A 19,203-nucleotide genomic window follows, 5' to 3' on the forward strand; every position below is an offset into this window, starting at 1 on the left:
ATACTTTTTGCTTCTTCGGAGGCTATTTTTGGGAGAAAGGTTTTGCAAGCCGTGGTGCCTTCTGTTTAGGTAACCTGATTTGCTCCCTCCCTTCATCCGTGTCCTAAAGCTTTGGTATTGGTTCACACAAGTAATGGATGACGCCGTGGACCGGACACACCAATGTTGGAGAAAACAGAATTTATGCTTACCTGATAAATTACTTTCTCCAACGGTGTGTCCGGTCCACGGCCCGCCCTGGTTTTTTAATCAGGTTTGAAAAATTTCTCTCTCTATACACTACAGTCACCACGGCACCCTATAGTTTCTCCTTTTTTTCTCCTAACCGTCGGTCGAATGACTGGGGGGGCGGAGCCTGGGAGGGACTATATGGACAGCTCTTGCTGTGTGCTCTCCTTGCCTTTCCCTGTGGAGGAGGAGAATATCCCACAAGTAATGGATGACGCCGTGGACCGGACACACCGTTGGAGAAAGTAATTTATCAGGTAAGCATAAATTCTGTTTTTTAATTGCGTACCTTGAATTCTCTATCCAGTGTGCGGCAAAGATCGTACAAAGAGGATCCTCTACGCTTCATGGCTCCGCGGTCGCCGGTCTTCAGTTCCAGGGTCGCCGGTCTTCAGCTCCGCAGTCTTCAGCTTCGCGAAGGATGTTCCAGGAAGAAGAAAGAAGAGGTTAGGTTTATTGCGTTGTGGGCTTTGGCGGTTTAGGGGTTAATACTTTAATAGGTTTATTGTGTTGTGGGCTTTGGCGGTTTAGGGGTTAATACTTAAATAGGTTTATTGAGTTGTGGACTTTGGCGGTTTAGGGGTTAATAGTTTTAATAGGTATTTTGCGATGTTGCGGTTGGCGGATTTAGGGGCTAATAATTTTGTTATTACTTGCGGTGTGGGTTTGATAGCGGATATAGGGGTTAATAGTTTAATTAGGCTTATTGCGTTGTGGGGGGTTGTCGGTTTAAGGGTTAATGCATTTATTATTAGTAGTGAGGGGGAATTGCGGATATAGGGGTTTTTACGTGTCGGGCTTATTTTTGGGAGGCGTGTTAGACATTTATGGGAGATTTGATATTTTTCTTTCTTTTCTTAGGCGCCGGCAGTTTCTAAAGTGCCGTAAGTCACTGGCGACTCCAGAAATTTGAATTTACGCTTATTTCTGGACATCGCTTGTTTATCAGACTTACGGCACTTTATGAACTGCCGACGGGGTTTATGTAATACCCTTATGTGCGAGGTGAAATTACGGGTGGCGCGGGTTGCAGCGCTTGCGCTGAAGCCTGTGCCGTATATGTAATCTCGCTCAAGGTGTGTCAGAACGTAGCCTATATGGTTAAGGAAGAATTGTATAAACCACTATGGGGATGTATACATTTTTTAATTGAGCAACTGTTCTTTCTTTTGTTATGTTTATTACATGGATCAAGAATCTGCTGAAGATTAGATGTTTACCTTTTGAAATATGTAAAACACCTTCTCTGTTAAATAAATATAAATAAAAAAATAAAATAAATAGGAATCACTGTGTAGCATGTTTTTCATGTTATAATTTCACATGCACAACAGAAAAAAATGATGTTCCCAGGTTCTTTGAAAGCAGTAGTTTTAAATTCCAATACAGAAGCCATAAATAGGCTTCAGCATGGCATGGGTAAGAGATTTCACAGTGAATAAACACACATTAGATATAGCATGGGAGTATCTCTAACATTATAACTAAAGAATGGGTGAATTAGATAATATAGCAGTTGAATAAGAGGCTACCAAAAATGTCACAAATCCTGAACTTAAAGTGATATGAAACCCAAAAATGTTCTTTTGTGATTCAGGGCCTAATATTCAAAACCTTGCTGGCATGGAAAGAAATCACACAAAATTTCTTGCTACCCAGGTTCTGAACAAAAAATGGGCGGCTTCTAAACTTACATTCTTGCTTTGTCAAATAAAGTACAAATAAACGTAGAAAAATTTGATAATAGGAGTAAATTAGAAATTTGCTTAAAAATGCATGCTCTATCTGAATCGTGACAGTTTAATTTTGACTAGACTATCCCTTTAAGTTTTGAGCTTTGGGTTGGTATTACTCAATCTCCGCTCTGTATCAAATTCTATTATCCACACAAGGCCAAATCTCACTAGATGAGCTTACATCTAAATGCATAATAATGAGGTCAAATTTAGTATCAAATGGATGAGAGAAGCCTTAGTTTCTTTCTTGTGGAAAGAAACTTAAATTATGCTTACCTGATAATTTTCTTTTCTTCTGTATGGGGAGAGTCCACAGCTGCATTCATTACTTTTGGTAAATACAGAACCTGGCCACCAGGAGGAGGCAAAGACGCCCCAGCCAAAGGATTAAATACCTACCCCCACTTCCCTCATCCCCCAGTCATTCTGCCAAGGGAACAAGGAACAGTAGGAGAAATATCAGGGTGAAAAAAGGTGCCAGAAGAACGAATAAAAAAGAATTTAAGGCCGCCCACAGAAAAAACAACGGCGGGGAGCTTTGGACTCTGCCCGTACAGAAGAAAAGAAAATTATCAGGTAAGCATAATTTTAATTTTTCTTCTTAAAACGGGGAGAGTCCATAGCTGCATTCATTACTTTTGGGAAATCAATACCCAAGCTTATAGAGGACACTGAATGCAAATGGGTGGGAACAAAGAGGCGGCCCATTCTGATGGCACCACAGCCTGACACAACCTGGATAACCGATAAAAAACTACTTCAATAGAAGCAGGAAGGACAAAATATGAAAGAGGACAAGGTAACTGCCCATCAATTAGAGCCATAGGGATCCCAGTTAGAGATAACACTAAATTCTGGACTCCACTGAGCACAAAAGCCTCTGAGAAGACAAAAGTCCCACTCTCTAGAAGCACACAGATAAAAACCTCTCCATGAACGATGGCAAGGGAACAACAAACAAACTCCCACACCACATTCTCCCTAACTGAAAGAAGGGAAGAATCAGATAAGGTCACATAGACAGCTAAATAGCACAGAGAAACTGAACACCCTTAGGTCAGAAAAAACCCTGGGAGAAGAACAGAAATGGAATAGTAACATCCGTTTACACCACAAACGAAAGCCGTAGGCTTCCGTCAGACAGGCAGTCAGACTAAACGTCCAACCATAGTAACTAGCCAACTGAGTAGCTAGCAAACTTGCACCAGGACAAGCCTGGAAGGAACAAGAGAAAAAACTCTGAAAGCAGGGCGGACCAACTACCTCCCTACTAGAAAACGGGGCAAGGGAGCACAACACCCTATAAAGAAGAACCAACTACCCGCTAAAGGAAGGTTCACGTACCAACTGCAAGGCCTCCCAACCTAAATAAGGATCCTTCGGGAGACAAGATACGTGGTCGATGCCCAAACAGAACAGTCATAATTCCTGACCCCTACTCCGATCGAACAGTCTTATCACAGAAGCGACTGTCAATGTCCCAAAGGACAAAAGAGATTAAAAAATCCCAGCATTGACAAGGCCCGGAGGCCAAATAACGAATCTCCAGCCACGAGTTCCTAAGGGAAAGAGGCACCGACACCCAGAGAGACTAACTCGGAATCCAGGATACCTATCCTCACTACCCCTCAGAAACCCGAAGGGAGGGTACACTGCAGACAAGTGAAAACCTCAACCCACTGAACTCCTAGAGTCAGATGAGGAAAACTACCTCAGGAGGAGCCAACTGGAAGGCGCAGTAGACCAGATCCTTTAAAATAAAAGGAAAACTAAGAAACCCAGGATTATTCCAGTAAAGAAATTCCCAGGAAAAACTTCCTACATCCCTCCAGAAGAGAGAAAGAAACCGCCCCAATAGGAACATGGAGATTTCCCCAGGACCGGGAAAACAAGCCTACTAATGAATGCCGGTCAGATCCAAGACTCTTAAAATCTAGAAAACAGATTAACCAAACTACCAAGTCAAAGACAAGGTTAAAAAACCAGACCCCCAAAAACAGGTGCCAGATCAAGACCAAAAACCTTGCGGAACAACCACAAAGTTACCTGGAATTGAAATTTTCACAAAAGTTGATGCATGCCATACCCCCATGGGGTCTTGAACTCTGATCTCTTATGATGTATCCGAGAGGCTGTCCACTCAGCCCCAAAACGCTTCTAAGAGAACACCCACAAAGTCTGAAGACAAAGGAAGGACCCAAAAGAGTTCAGAACTCCATGATTGAGAGAACATGACAGTCTCTAAAGATCCAGTCTTGATCAATCCTCAGACAACCAACAGCTCAAGGAATTAACGGATGAACGAGCATCCTAAAACTCCTATCGGTTGACGGCAAGAGAGATTGCATAACAATCCCCCAGATCCCCAAGTATATAGGATCCAAAAGAGGATACTGCAAGGACAAAAATGGTCCCTAACAACCGATTCTCTGCAACGAGATGACCGAAAGTTCTACCCCAAAAGGCAAGGGGAAGCGAAAAGCACAGCAATCCTCAAAAAGAAGAGAGCAACACTGGCGAAAGAGATCTGAAAATCGGACAATCCGATCCACAAGGAGTACCAATAGGGGAGAATAATCGCCCCCTACACCAGGTACTGGAGACCTCCATTCAGTCATCTGACCCTCCCCCCTCGGAAGGGAGGACTCTAGCTCCTGTCCAAAGGACCCCAGAAACTACAAATATATGGCCATAGCAGAATTCATAATCCCAACATACCAGGAAGCTATGCAGGGACAAAACACTTAGTATCGAGTATGACCAAACATTGGAAGCCCCACCAAGATGAAATAAAGTAGGACCAGCCTGATATCTAGGATAGAAGAGCCTCCTATAACTTGTAGAAACAAGGAAAACAACCTTGTAAAAAGAGGTAAGCAAACTTAGTACCCAAACAGGACAAGCCTGTTGTCAAGGATACAAAATGTCTGACATAACCTCAAAGAACAGAGTGAACTAGTACCCAACCAGGACCAGCCTGCTGACCACTGTACAACCGAACTGTTCAAGGGCTAACTGAAAGTTCTAAACCCTAGCAGGGCTAGACTAAACAAAAAGACAAACAACAGACAAAGAAGCTCTGAGGCTAAACATTGTAGTAAAATAATAATATTTTTTTTTATTATTTTTTTATTTCCGCCGGAAGTAACATCTATTGCAACCATAAAATTGCTAGCATCAAAATCCCAGAGAAAAAAAGATTTTCCCTAAAAAGCTAAATCTACAACAGCCACAAGCTCCAAAATAAAGAAATAAAACACATCCTAACCGGATCAAAGAAAGTAGGCCGCACCCGCAGGTGAACGCCAAAGACGAATGGAAACACTAACAGGACCAGCCTGTCAGATATCTTAATCCTCAGGAACTCAGAACTGGGATTAGACACACAAAACAAGAGACAACCAGGAGTAGGATCTCATCCCTCCATCGTCTAGCGCTGTTCGCCATCTGATTCAGAAGCCTGAGGATCCGTTGACGAATCAGAACTGGAATCCTCCAAAGCCGCCAACACATGCCACAGCAGTGCACACAGACACGCCATTCTGAATCTAAATGCAAAATCCACCCCCTGCGAGGCATCTGAAGGCCCCGACCCTGAAGGCTGTACCCCTGAATCCTCAGAGGAAACTGCTTCCCCAGAGAAAAGATCCAATATAATCTAACTCGCACCTGACACCCCAAGGTTAAGGGGACACGGATGAACTCTTTGTTTGCAATTAGGAAGATGTAAGTGCGCCAACGCCAAAGATATGACCATGTGGAACCGTGTAGTAACCTCTGGTGGAAATAAACCTTCCTCTGGAGAAGGGGTAATGGTATTCGGGACAACTGCCTGTGTAGGAACAGAATATTCTAGGGAACGCACCTCATGGGACACAGATTCTCAGAGGCGGATGGCTCAGCAGTCTCTAATCTCACCCCAGAGGGAGAAGAGTACACTCTATTATGGCATACGGAACATAATTGATTGGGCTGGATGACCCTGGCCTCCCCACAATCTACGCAAGTAACAGAATCTGGATCAGAGAATCCTTCTCCGAATTATCAGAATCCTCCATAGCTTGACTTACACCCCCAATGGATGGGGCACTCACCACCTCCTATGACCCAGACAAGTAGAGAAACAGATCCTCTCCATGACACTCGGTCACGAATACAGAAATGGGGAATGAAAACATGACCACGCCCGGTCACGAGGTGCGGCATGTTGGCCAAAGAAAAGTGTGCCAGTCAACAAGAACTGCGTAGCTTGAAAAAAATTATACGTTCCGTAATAGCCAACATTTCTACACATAAGCAGACAGAATCACATAACAAACATGATTAAAGTCCCCCACTGCTCAATAACCCCATTCAGGAGATATTAACCCTTGATTCAATAAAGATAAAGGAGTCCCACTGAGACCCTGTCTTCTATCGTTTACATTGCATTTCCACAATGAAAGAAAAATGAAACAATTTTACAGGAATCTATGCCGTGGAACAGTAACACAGCCCTTCAAGTTTGACAGATAGTAGCGTTGCTTCTGACAGGGACTTGAGTGAAGAAAACAGGCAGCGAAACTCTTCAACGCTGATTGCTTGTGGAGCTGTTAATATGAGTCGGGATGGTTTCGCAGAAAGACTCTCCCTGCATCTCCAGACTCTAACCTTTATCCATGCTCTCACTGAGAGGCTGACAGGACTACTAAAACTCCCGTCCCATCTCGAAGAGTACTACCCTCCATAAGAGACTACTCCGAAATCTTCTGGCACTTCTCTGCCAATCTCCTGTGACAAAAGGCAAAGAATGACTGGGGGATGAGGGAAGTGGGGGAGGTATTTAATCCTTTGACTGGGGTGTCTTTGCCTCCTCCTGGTGGCCAGGGTCTGTATTTCCCAAAAGTAATGAATACAGCTGTGGACTCTCCCCGTTTTAAGAAGAAAATCCCATATTAAACTGTTGAATAAGGCCTATGTTACACCAAGAAAACTGTCTAAGAAGTGGTCTAATATAGAAGAGGCTAAATGACCTAAATGTTCCTTCTACAACGTACACATATTACATTGATTTTGGCTAATCAAGTTTGGAAAAAAGTAATATTTTGGATTAATAAAATAAATGAGGTAAGAACCAGAACATTTTTTTTCTCGTTATAATGATGTGAGTAGACAGCAAAATTTAAATCTAATTAAAAAAAGCTAAAGATGCTCCTACATTATCTGAATTTATAAAATTAAAGTGAAGGTCAATTTTGACGAATTAGTGCCCGGTTTTTAATAATCCTATTAAAAACAAGGGCACTTTAATTGATCAAAACTGCCATTTCAAGTGTTTTCTTAAAAAACGTACCTTTTAATCCTGAAAGCCGCTGCAGCGCTTCCTCCGCACGCCGCAAGTCCTCTTCGCGGGTCCAAAATGATGAATCCGGCTTCATCCAATCACATTGTTTCATCAGGCCATGATCACCCCGGGGGGAACGCCGTGTTTGGAGGAAGCCAGATTCGTAATTTCTGACGTAAGCAGAAGCTTCTGAACGCCGGGGGAATCGATGGAGCAGCTTTCAGGATTAAAAGGCAAATTTTTTAAGAAAACGCTTGAAATGTCAATTTTGATGCCCTTGTTTTTAATAGGATTATTAAAAACCCAGCACTTATTCGTCAAAATTAACCTTCACTTTAATATACTCACAAATAACTTTTGAGCAGTTTAATAGTCTGACTACTTTAGATAAACAAGTACAAAGGTTTTTTTTCTTTATAAATGGTTAAAAAATATTAAAGGGACAGTCAAGTCCAAAAAAAAATTTCATTATTCAAATAGGGCATGTAATTTTAAACAATTTTCCAATTTACTTTTATCACCAATTTTGCTTTGTTCTCTTGGTATTCTTAGTTGAAAGCTAAACCTAGGAGGTTCATATGCTAATTTCTTAGACCTTGAAGGCCGCCTCTAATATAAATGCATTTTGACAGTTTTTCACCACTAGAGGGCGTTAGTTCATGTGTTTCATATAGAGATACTATTGAGCTGATGCACATGAAAGTACCGAGGAGTGAGCACTGATTGACTAAAATGCAAGTCTGTCAAAAGAACTAAAATAAGGGGGCAGTCTGCAGAGGCTTAGGTACAAGGTAATTACAGAGGTAAAACGTGTATAATTATAACTGTGTTGGTTATGCAAAACTGGGGAATGGGTAATTAAGGGATTATCTATCTTTTAAAACAACAAAAATTCTGGTGTTGACTGTCCCTTTAAGTCTTATTCCTCTGCCAATTAAATTTTCACTTACTCTGCCCTTCTATAACTGAGTTTTACATTTTGTTCTATAACTGAGTTTTACCAGACTATGGTGGCGCTAAGGGTCCTGTTTTCTCTTTCATGGATAAGCAATAAGAATATTGGAGGGTGGCACATGCTGGAATAGAGGGAGAGAACAGTTATGCTAATATATATATATATATATATATATATATATATATATATATATATATATATATATATATATATATATATATATATATATATTATCCAGCTTTTTGAGCTCTCTCCTTCTGAACTCTTAATTATAAGCTTGAATAGGTAGTGGGGAAGTAAGGAGCAGGGAGAGAGGGAATAGGGAGCAAGAAGAGATCAAGAAAATAGAGGGATAAAGAATTGGTGTTTAACTTTGTATAATATTTTTTCTTTATGTCAAATAGCTATAAAGGCTGACATTAGGGTCTACATGTTAATAGTTATTATTGGATGAGATGTCATAAACTTTCAGATTTTTACGGCCTTGCATGTGATATTTAAAAACATTTTATTTGCCTAGTATAATTGTTTGTTTTTCATTTCTTTTTCACGTGACTAGAAAAAAAAACAATAAAAAGAGAAAAAAAAACGAAATTAGTAACGTAAATTTGCATAGCAAAATGGTTAGAAAATAATGATAAACGCAGAAACCGAAGCCTATTAGAGACGTGGACTGAGAAAGAAGATTTGATTTGGAGACATATGCACACATTGCAGCACTACCCATAAGTAAATAACTGTTATATAACAAACTGTCAGCCATTGACTAATTTCAGCTGCACCATTCACAAATTGTTTACGATTTCGGGGTGGCTCATAGTAGAAAGAAACAGAGTAGTACGTTATGGGGAGGCAGGAGAACTAGGAGACAGGAGAGGGCGACGGGAATGGGCGGGGTCATTGTGATGTGGGCGTGCTTTGGGGTGCAGTCTAGCAGAGTCGCTGTCCCTTCCAGCTGCTGCACTCGCTGGCGCTGTCCGAGGTGCTGAAGACAGCTGGGATCGGCACCAGCTACCCAGGGGGTGGCGTATGTGTCAGGGCCTGGCTAACACGGCTCCGCTGTCTTGGCTCGGTCCGGCTGTGTGTTGGATATCTTCGTGAAGTATGTCCCCAGTGTGAGGCCCTCAGATACCCTCTTTCACTGCAGCGGCCTCCAGCATAAGGATGAGGCTCACCGCGGGTCTCCTATGCTGCCTGCTGCTGTTTACCTGCCGCCCACAAAAGAGCTTTAGCTCCAGGAACCATGGTAAGATTTGATGGTCATGCAATGTAGCGAGGGGTTACTGGTGGACAGGAATACGGAGAAAAGTGGGTTCTGGCGCAGGTAGAGGACATAAGGAGAATGGTATACTAACAGGTAGACAGCACAAAGATAAAAGTGCAGGTTCGTAAAAGTAGGAGACCAAGGTAAAATGTAAGTGAAGTTGCAAAAATAAAGGCTTGGTATAAGTAGGGGACATAGGGAGATGGGTTTACTGGCAAATATAGACATTAGGAAAACTTTGAGTTGGTACAGGTAGGGGGGGGGGCTTAGGAAAATTAGTGAAGCTGGTATGGGTAGGGGTTATAGAGAAAATAAATGCCTGGCATAGAGAATAGGCCTAGGAGAAAGAGTATTTTGCAATAGTTTGGGCCTGTAGAGTTAAAAGGACATTGTACTCGATTTTTTCCTCCCCATTAATGTTTTCCTAACTGGCCAGTTGACCTGCCAAAGTGTATTTTATTGTTTGAAAACAGCTCCTTTACATTTATTTTGTTATTTGAAATAGCCAGTGTAAATCAACACCTACACTGATAAATCTCCCAGTGAAGGGTAGGAGGAAAGACATAGAATTTTGTATCTGAAATTATTGTGCCCAACCATAATTAGTGTTTCAATATCTATGTTTAGACATAGATAACATTAGCAGGTCTGCATAACTTACATCCTTATGGGCATGTCCTTGAGAAGTACAGGTGATGGTTTTAGTGATCAAAACCAGTTATTTCAAATACAAAAATAAAAATAAAGGAACAGTTTTCCAAACATTTAATATTCAGCAGCAGGTATAACTAGTAATTTGGAACATATTAAGGGGAACCAAATTTGATAGTACAGTCTACCTTTAAGAGATGTCAGGCATAAGAAGGAAAAGAGTGCCTAGCATAGTTAGACTATATATAGGAGTCTCCTTGCAGATGTAATGTGCATGGAGAAAAGACTGCCTTAAAAAAAATAAGAATACGGTGGCACTAGCAGGAATGAATGGACTTGAACAGTTAGGAGTCATTAAGTATAGGATGACCTGATGGAGGTGAGAATAAAAGTAAAGGACAACAGGTCAGTTTTGGATTCTTAGCTTTCCACATCAATGCTTCATAACCCTTTTTTTACTTTAATACAAACCTAGTATAATGTTGCCATTTATGACATTCTCTAAAGAGACATTTAATGTAAACTTCAGTGTCTTCTTTATAGCCAATATTATACAATATTTGTCCCTACACATTTTAATGTTAATCTACTTTATACTCATATAATAATAGCATGACCAGCTTTGGGTATTTTAATCCTCAGAGTTAATTGTGTGTGGCCCCCTTAGTTGAGGTTTGTGAATCCCAGGGTACTGGGATATGATAATTTATAATCACTAGGATTTAAAATGGAGAGATTTATAAACCATGGGCTGCAAGTGTCTGTGTGTGTCGGGGGGCTTAAGATCCATCACTGGCAGCCAAAGTGTTAAAAGCCCATTCATATCAAACATCATACCAGTTAGGACCTTGAGCACTACCTTAAGAATGCTCATATATTTGTTATACGTTTTCCTTATTCAGAGATTAATGAATTCCTACATTTTCTGTACCAGATATAAAATCTGCAGTAGGAAACCTTAAGAGATATTGACTTTTCTTCAATTTGCCACTTGTAACTTCCGGTGATATAACCTTGTATTTCCTTGGTTACACATTAACTTTAACATCTGTTGATGGCTGTTCTTACCATTCTGTATTTATTTATTTCAATGTCAATTTGTGTATATGGTTGTTAAGATGTGTTGGTTTTAGGGTTGTTTGTCTAGTAATAGAATCATTTTATGTATTGCTTGAATTTGAATATGCCATATAAACTAACTGATAAAATAGTTTTTTTTGAGTAGGAGTGAAGGGTTCAATATTTCAGTTAGTATACAGTTTCTCTTAGGTATAACCAATGAAACTGATAAAACGTATTAGAATATATCCGTTTGGGCTTGACAAAAAATTGAATCAAGTAATTATGGGTGTTTTCCTGTTCTTTAAAGACTTGCTTGCTTGCAGTTGAGTGCTGATGTTTGCTGACAATATTGTATTTCATATATATGAATGATTAACATACTTTGTTGTGTAAAATACAGTACTGTTATCAAGTTTTACATACTAATAGATAAGAGTTGATTTTTTTTATCCTTTCTGAAAATTAACAATCTTATATAAAAGATTATATCATGATGCAATCCCTATAGCATGTTTATCTATAGTTTACATTCATATTTGTACATATTTGTTTTAATACTTTTGTTTTAGCTTCAGTGTATTTATTCAGATAGCTGGTATGTAAATTTATATGATACTGCAACCCTAATGACAAGATTTACTAGATGGAGCTGCATTTTATTTATATATATATATATATATATATATATATATATATATACACGATGAAGGAAGGCACTCACTGGTCTTTTCATCAAAAACTTTATTTAGCGTGACGTTTCGGGGACACACTCCCCTTCCTCAGACAAAATCCCCTGTCTGAGGAAGGGGAGTGTGTCCCCGAAACGTCACGCTAAATAAAGTTTTTGATGAAAAGACCAGTGAGTGCCTTCCTTCATCGTGTATACTTACCTGCTGGCACCCTGGCATTGGGATTTTGAAAGTGAGAGTGCTCTCTATCTACATATATATATATATTTATTTATTTTACCCATGTGAGAGAAATAAAAAGGGTGGAAAGGGGGATTTAAATATGAAAAGCTTAGAGGTTTTTTTTTTAAAGGTTTTCATAGAAAATCCTTCACCAGAGACAACTGTTAGTATTAAAACATAAGGGGTCTGACATAAGACTTCCTTGAACAGGTACCACAGTACTGGATAACATATGGCTTTACAGTTCATTTTCAATGGGAAACCTTACAAACTACACAAACAATAGATTTATTATATTCTAATAAATGTAGAATAAATTGAAAGGATTATTTTATTTTTTCTGTTAAAGTGTTTCACATAATTCAGACTTTATTACCTGGTAATGTATCAAGTATTGGTCAAAGAGGACATATGTGGATATAAACATTATGCACTGACAAAACAAATGGTATAAAGCAAACTAGATTTTAGGGATTGCTAACCTGGAGGTGGGTTGTAATTCTAGCAGGGGTGGTTCTAGACCCGAACAATTGGGAGTGCTAATGAAGGTTTCTAGAGCTGCATGCTTAAGGTGGAATATGGTACTAAAGAGGGAACTTGCAAACAAAGTTTTCATATTTAAAGGGACAGTCAAGTCCCAAAAAAACTTTCATGATTTAAATAGGGCATGCAATTTCAAACAACTTCCCAATTTACTTTTATCACCAACTTTGCTCTGTTCTCTTGATATTCTTAATTTGAAAATAAACCTAGGAGGTTCATATGCTAATTTCTTAGACCTTGAAGACTGCCTCTAATCTAAATGCATTTTGATCACTAGAGGGCATTAGTTCATGTGTTTCATATACATAACATTGAGCTCATGCATGTGAAGTGACCTAGTAGTGAGCACTTTTTGGCTAAAATGCAAGTCTGTCAAAAGAACTGAATAAGGGGGCAGTCAGCAAAAGCTTAGATACAAGGTAATTACAGAGGTAAAACATGTATTATTATAAATGTGTTGGTTATGCAAAACTGGGGAATGGGTAATAAAGGGATTATCTTTCTTTTTAAACAACAAAAATTCTGGTATTGACTGTCCCTTTAAATCCTCCCTTTTCCTCCTTTTACTTCTCTCATGAGTAGAGTAATGGGCATATAAAATGTAAACTAATGGACTGGCTTGCAAATTGATGTCTTTGACACTTTTAAGAATTGTTGAAGCGCTCTTATAACTGGATTCCAATGACATCTGAAGAATAACGCCAGTCAATGGTTGAAGACATTGATAAACTGTAAAAGAAAAGCAGTATAGTTAAAAAATAGGGGTTTCCAATCTATCTCTGGCTTTTCAAGCATTTTTGTTTGACACCAACACTAAAGAGCAATAATAAAATCAGGCATCTGTGATTTCTTAAAGGGACACTGTACCCAAAATTTTTCTTTCGTGATTTAGATAGAGCATGACATTTTAAGCAACTTTCTAATTTACTCCTATTATCAAATTTTCTTTATTCTCTTGGTATCTTTATTTGAAATGCAAGAATGTAAGTTTAGATGCCGGCCCATTTCTGGTGAACAACCTGGGTTGTCCTTGCTGATTGGTAGATAAATTCATCCACCAATAAAAAAGAGCTATCCATGGTTCTGAAGCAAGAAAAAAGCTTAGATGCCTTCTTTTTCAAATAAAGATAGCAAGAGAACGAAGAAAAATTGATAATAGGAGTAAATTAGAAAGTTTCTTAAAATTACATGCTCTATCTGAATCATGAAAGAAAAATTTTGGGTTCAGTGTCCCTTTAACTAGAAAGCACTTCCACGGCTTTCGTAAGGTTATGAAGAATGTGTATGTGTATTACATTTTATGTATTTTCGCATTTTGGTAAAACATACAGTTCAATTAATTTCATCATTAGTAACTAATTTCCAATGCACTTTTTTTTTTACTAAAATGTAATTATGTTCTAATTTAAAGGGATATTACATAGTGTTCCATTGTTAAAAATAAATATATTAAATCAAAGTAAACCTAAAGAAATGATTTTGTAAAAATCAGCAAACAGTTTACTTGTTTTTATGCATTATAAGTACTTAGGAATTCCCAGCGTAGCCCTGCCCCAGTATGATATGGGAGCTGACATCTTTGAAACTTAAAGTTACATTCTAACATGAGGAAGTCTGACTCCCTGTTATCTAGTCTATTCACTGACTTAAGTGTCCCTTTAATTTTAATTTTGATAGAAATGACTGCACTAATGTTTTATGGATGCATTTTTAATTCAGATGTGTAAATTATCTTGCAAATGAACATAGCTCTCAGAGTGTTATTGAAGCAGTAACAGCTACAAACATTGTGATCATTTTTGCGTGTTCTGTATTGCAGTCAAACTTTTGAAGCAGTCATATGCATGTATGTAAATAGAAATCTCTGCATGTATGTAAATAGAAATCTCTGTATGTATGTAAATAGAAATCTCTGCATGTATGTAAATAGAAATCTCTGTATGTATGTAAATAGAAATCTTTGCATGTATGTAAATAGAAATCTTTGCATGTATGTAAATATAAATCTCTGTATGTATGTAAATAGAAATCTCTGTATGTATGTAAATAGAAATATTTGCATGCATGTAAACATACATCTTTGCATGTATGTAAATAGCAATCTTTACATGTATGTAAATAGAAATCTTTGCATGTGTGTAAATAGAAATCTCTGTATGTATGTAAATAGAAATCTCTGTATGTATGTAAATAGAAATATTTGCATGTATGTAAATAGACATCTTTGCATGTATGTAAATAGAAATCTTTGCATGTATGTAAATAGAAATCTTTGCATGTATGTAAATAGAAATCTTTGCATGTATGTAAATAGAAATCTTTGCATGTATGTAAATAGAAATCTTCGCATGTATGTAAATAGAAATCTTTGCATGTATGTAAATAGCAATCTTTGCATGTATGTAAATAGAAATCTTCGCATGTATGTAAATAGAAATCTTCGCATGTATGTAAATAGAAATCTTCGCATGTATGTAAATAGCAATCTTCGCATGTATGTAAATAGAAATCTTTGCATGTATGTAAATAGAAATCTTCGCATGTATGTAAATAGAAATCTTCGCATGTATGTAAATAGCAATCTTCGCATGTATGTAAATAGAAATCTTCGCATGTATGTAAATAGAAATCTTCGATTGTATGTAAATAGCAATCTTTGCATGTATGTAAATAGAAATCTTTGCATGTATGTAAATAGAAATCTTTGCATGTATGTAAATAGAAATCTTCGCATGTATGTAAATAGAAATCTTCGCATGTATGTAAATAGCAATCTTTGCATGTATGTAAATAGAAATCTTCGCATGTATGTAAATAGAAATCTTTGCATGTATGTAAATAGCAATCTTCGCATGTATGTAAATAGAAATCTTTGCATGTATGTAAATAGAAATCTTCGCATGTATGTAAATAGAAATCTTTGCATGTATGTAAATAGCATTCTTCGCATGTATGTAAATAGAAATCTTCGCATGTATGTAAATAGAAATCTTTTCATGTATGTAAATAGAAATCTTCGCATGTATGTAAATAGAAATCTTCGCATGTATGTAAATAGCAATCTTCGCATGTATGTAAATAGAAATCTTCGCATGTATGTAAATAGAAATCTTCGCATGTATGTAAATAGCAGTCTTTGCATGTATGTAAATAGAAATCTTTGCATGTATGTAAATAGAAATCTTTGCATGTATGTAAATAGAAATCTTCGCATGTATGTAAATAGAAATCTTCGCATGTATGTAAATAGCAATCTTTGCATGTATGTAAATAGAAATCTTTGCATGTATGTAAATAGAAATCTTCGCATGTATGTAAATAGAAATCTTCACATGTATGTAAATAGCAATCTTCGCATGTATGTAAATAGAAATCTTCGCATGTATGTAAATAGAAATCTTCGCATGTATGTAAATAGAAATCTTCGCATGTATGTAAATAGCAATCTTTGCATGTATGTAAATAGCAATATTTGCATGTATGTAAATAGAAATCTTTGCATGTATGTATATAGCAATCTTTGCATGTATGTAAATAGAAATCTTTGCATGTATGTAAATAGCAATCTTTGCATGTATGTAAATAGAAATCTTCGCATGTATGTAAATAGACATCTTTTCATGTATGTAAATAGAAATATTTGCATGTATGTAAATAGAAATATTTGCATGTATGTATATAGCAATCTTTGCATGTATGTAAATAGCAATCTTTGCATGTATGTAAATAGACATCTTTGCATGTATGTAAATAGACATCTTTGCATGTATGTAAATAGAAATCTTCGCATGTATGTAAATAGAAATCTTTGATATCGCTTTTCTCATTTTTCCTTTGTATTCCTATATTCCCATATTGTTACTTTACATTTAAATTAATGCCAACATGTATTTTGATTTTTTTTTACCTATATTGATGGTATCCCTTGTATAATTTCCCTAATCATCCAATTGTTTTTTTTCACTGTCTTCAGACTTTATGAGAGATAGCTGCCCCCTCACTCAGGGGGCTGCTGCTAACCCTTCTGAATGTGGAGTGGATGCTGATTCAGCCATTGACGCTCTTTTCCTCCCCCTCTTCCTGTGACTCATCTTACGTCAAACAACGCAGATAGCCTTTTAACTAACTTCTATATTTTGCACTTCTATTATATCACTGCTACTCTTTTTTTGGGTTGCAGGAGAAAAAATAAAATTAAATATATTATGTAAGAAATGCATATTTCCATGTTTTTCCTTTGGTTGTATTGCCGTTTGTAACATTTTATATCATTTGTTTCACTCATGAAAGCTTTATTATGAGCACGGATGGAGGCATTGATTGAGTATTCCTAAGTATATGACAATATGTGTCTTTCTAAAATGTATTACATCTTAAAATGATGCATTTGAAAGTGTAGGTAGATATGAGCCTTGCACATCTTTCTACATATTGTGTTTATTATGTCCATCCATTCTACCTGCTTTAGTGCACTATTAATATCAACTCTAAATTCCAAAGCCAACGTCATCATAGCCAATCAATAGCTCAATAGCTACGTCAGGTGGAAGATGGGAATAGTCAGTCTGAGAAATGAAGATGCTTAAAGGGACAGTTAACCCAAAAAATTCTCCCATTTAAATTGTTCCCAATGATCCATTTTACCTGCTGGAGTGTATAAAATTGTTTACAAGTAGCTCATTTACCCCTATTTTGGCCTTTGAAATAGCCGATTTAGCTTGTGGTATCCCAACCTATACTGAAAGTTTTGATACTGGAGTCTCAGCTATTGAATAGCCTAAGTAAACACAGCCAGCAGAAGAAATGACACTCACAGTGGGATGCAGGATAGTTAAGTAATAAAATGATAATTTTCTATTGTTCTCTCCGTGTATTGAGCTTTAGTTTTCCAGACAAATATATAAGGAAGCAAGTGTGTGTACACAAATCGATAACATAATGAAATCTGATATTACCCAAAGCTCAACCAATTGTAATAGGCTGTGGTTTAAAAACACAAAACCAGACTTCCGGGTGGCGGCCATCTTATTGGTCGCACTGAGCGTCAGCTCCCTAAGCTTTCTCCTCTATTTTTCATTTCTACAGAGCAAAGTTGGTAATATCTAGCTTAAAATAGTGGGGAGACTGGTCTGACGGTGACCAGATTCTAGAAATAGGGTCTAGGATTTTGACGCGGCTTCATAGCCCTCAGTACCGGACTTTGCATTTGAGGCCTTTCCCTATAGCTGAAGCCTCCCATACTGAGCTGTGCCTTGTGTTCGCAGTCCTTGCTCTAAGGAGCACTCTACTCTCTAAGCCACATATTATAAATATCCTGATCTGGAAACCTCACAGTTACCCCTGTACATCAGCCTACTCAATACGTGCAGCTAGTTGCGGTAAGCAGCTATAAACATACTCAGACCGTTTATGGTGGGCAAGAAGTGTGTAAATGGAGGACACCTACCTAATAAAACAACTACAATTGATACTACTGGAGCATTCCCAGAAGCTAGAGGAGAAATTTGCAGCACTCTCATATCAGGATCCGAAGGAATCTAACAAAGCCTCGCTACAGAAGTTGAACACTTCGATTCCTGCCACAGCTAGTCCTACGACAGACACAGGGAATTGCCAGACACAATGGAAGGAAATTCCCCTTCAGGAGGCTGATAGTTTGCTAAACCAGTGTGTGGAAACAGTAACATCTCATGAGCAGTCTAGCCCTAACTCTTCGATTGGCAAATCAAGTGCAGGGACTGAGCCTAGTCTAGCAGGGTCCCAGCTTCATGTCTCCCCATACCTTGAAGCTAGCCACATAAAGCCAAGTACAGTGGTGTTGCGGTCACAGAGAAACACCAGCTTCCCAACTAAGAGCAAGACCAACGACTTAGCAGACAGAAGATCGGTGCAGCATTCAAAGGTAGCAGAGTTGGTGGATAAAACGTTAGTGTTAGACAATCTAAGAACCGATGCGCACCAGCCTTTTGACCCGGGCGGCCTCACTACATGCCGTCATCGGCGGCCCTATCCAGTACTGCAGCGTTCGCCTAACTTGATGCCACTGAGTGCACCTGCTGAGCTATCAAGCCCGGAAAATAAGAGAGCAGACACACAGCTGGAGACATACCTAAAGGTAAAAGGACGCAGAGCTGTTCTGGACTGCCGGGAGCACTATCTTTTACTGAGAACCTTGGCAATCCCAGGAGGGGAAGAGGAGCTGAGACCGGGACAATCTACTTTCGGATTTACTGACACCTCTTCTCCGATACCAAGCGCTCAAAGTGCATACCTTACACAAGTCTCCCTGCAGAGAACAAAAACAGGAGTTGGCTGAAATCGCTAAGGGACGCTGACCTCCAGATGAATATAGGACCCTGTAGCCCTTAGTTAATTGCTAGCACTTGTTACCCCCTAGCTAAAATGGTCCTCTATAACTCTGTGTATGTGCAGCACCTCTTTTTCTCTTGATGATGGCTGGAAAGCCTGATCTCTGAGGTCACACTTTGCTGCAACATAGGTTTCTTTGTTTCTCCACTTGTTCTGTTAGT

General features: G+C 38.3%; 1 protein-coding gene across 1 annotated transcript in view; it reads left to right on the forward strand.

The window, feature by feature from the left end:
* Positions 1-9,272: 9,272 nt before the first annotated feature.
* Positions 9,273-19,203, forward strand: part of PTPRN (protein tyrosine phosphatase receptor type N) — a 339,294-nt gene continuing 329,363 nt past the window's right edge. The window contains exon 1 of the mRNA XM_053698177.1: positions 9,273-9,488. Within this exon, the coding sequence (XP_053554152.1) occupies positions 9,407-9,488 (82 nt within the window). The 5' untranslated portion in view covers positions 9,273-9,406. The remainder of the gene's footprint in view (positions 9,489-19,203) is intronic.

Source organism: Bombina bombina, chromosome 1 (genome assembly GCF_027579735.1).
Source record: "Bombina bombina isolate aBomBom1 chromosome 1, aBomBom1.pri, whole genome shotgun sequence".
Taxonomy (NCBI): Eukaryota; Metazoa; Chordata; class Amphibia; order Anura; family Bombinatoridae; genus Bombina; species Bombina bombina.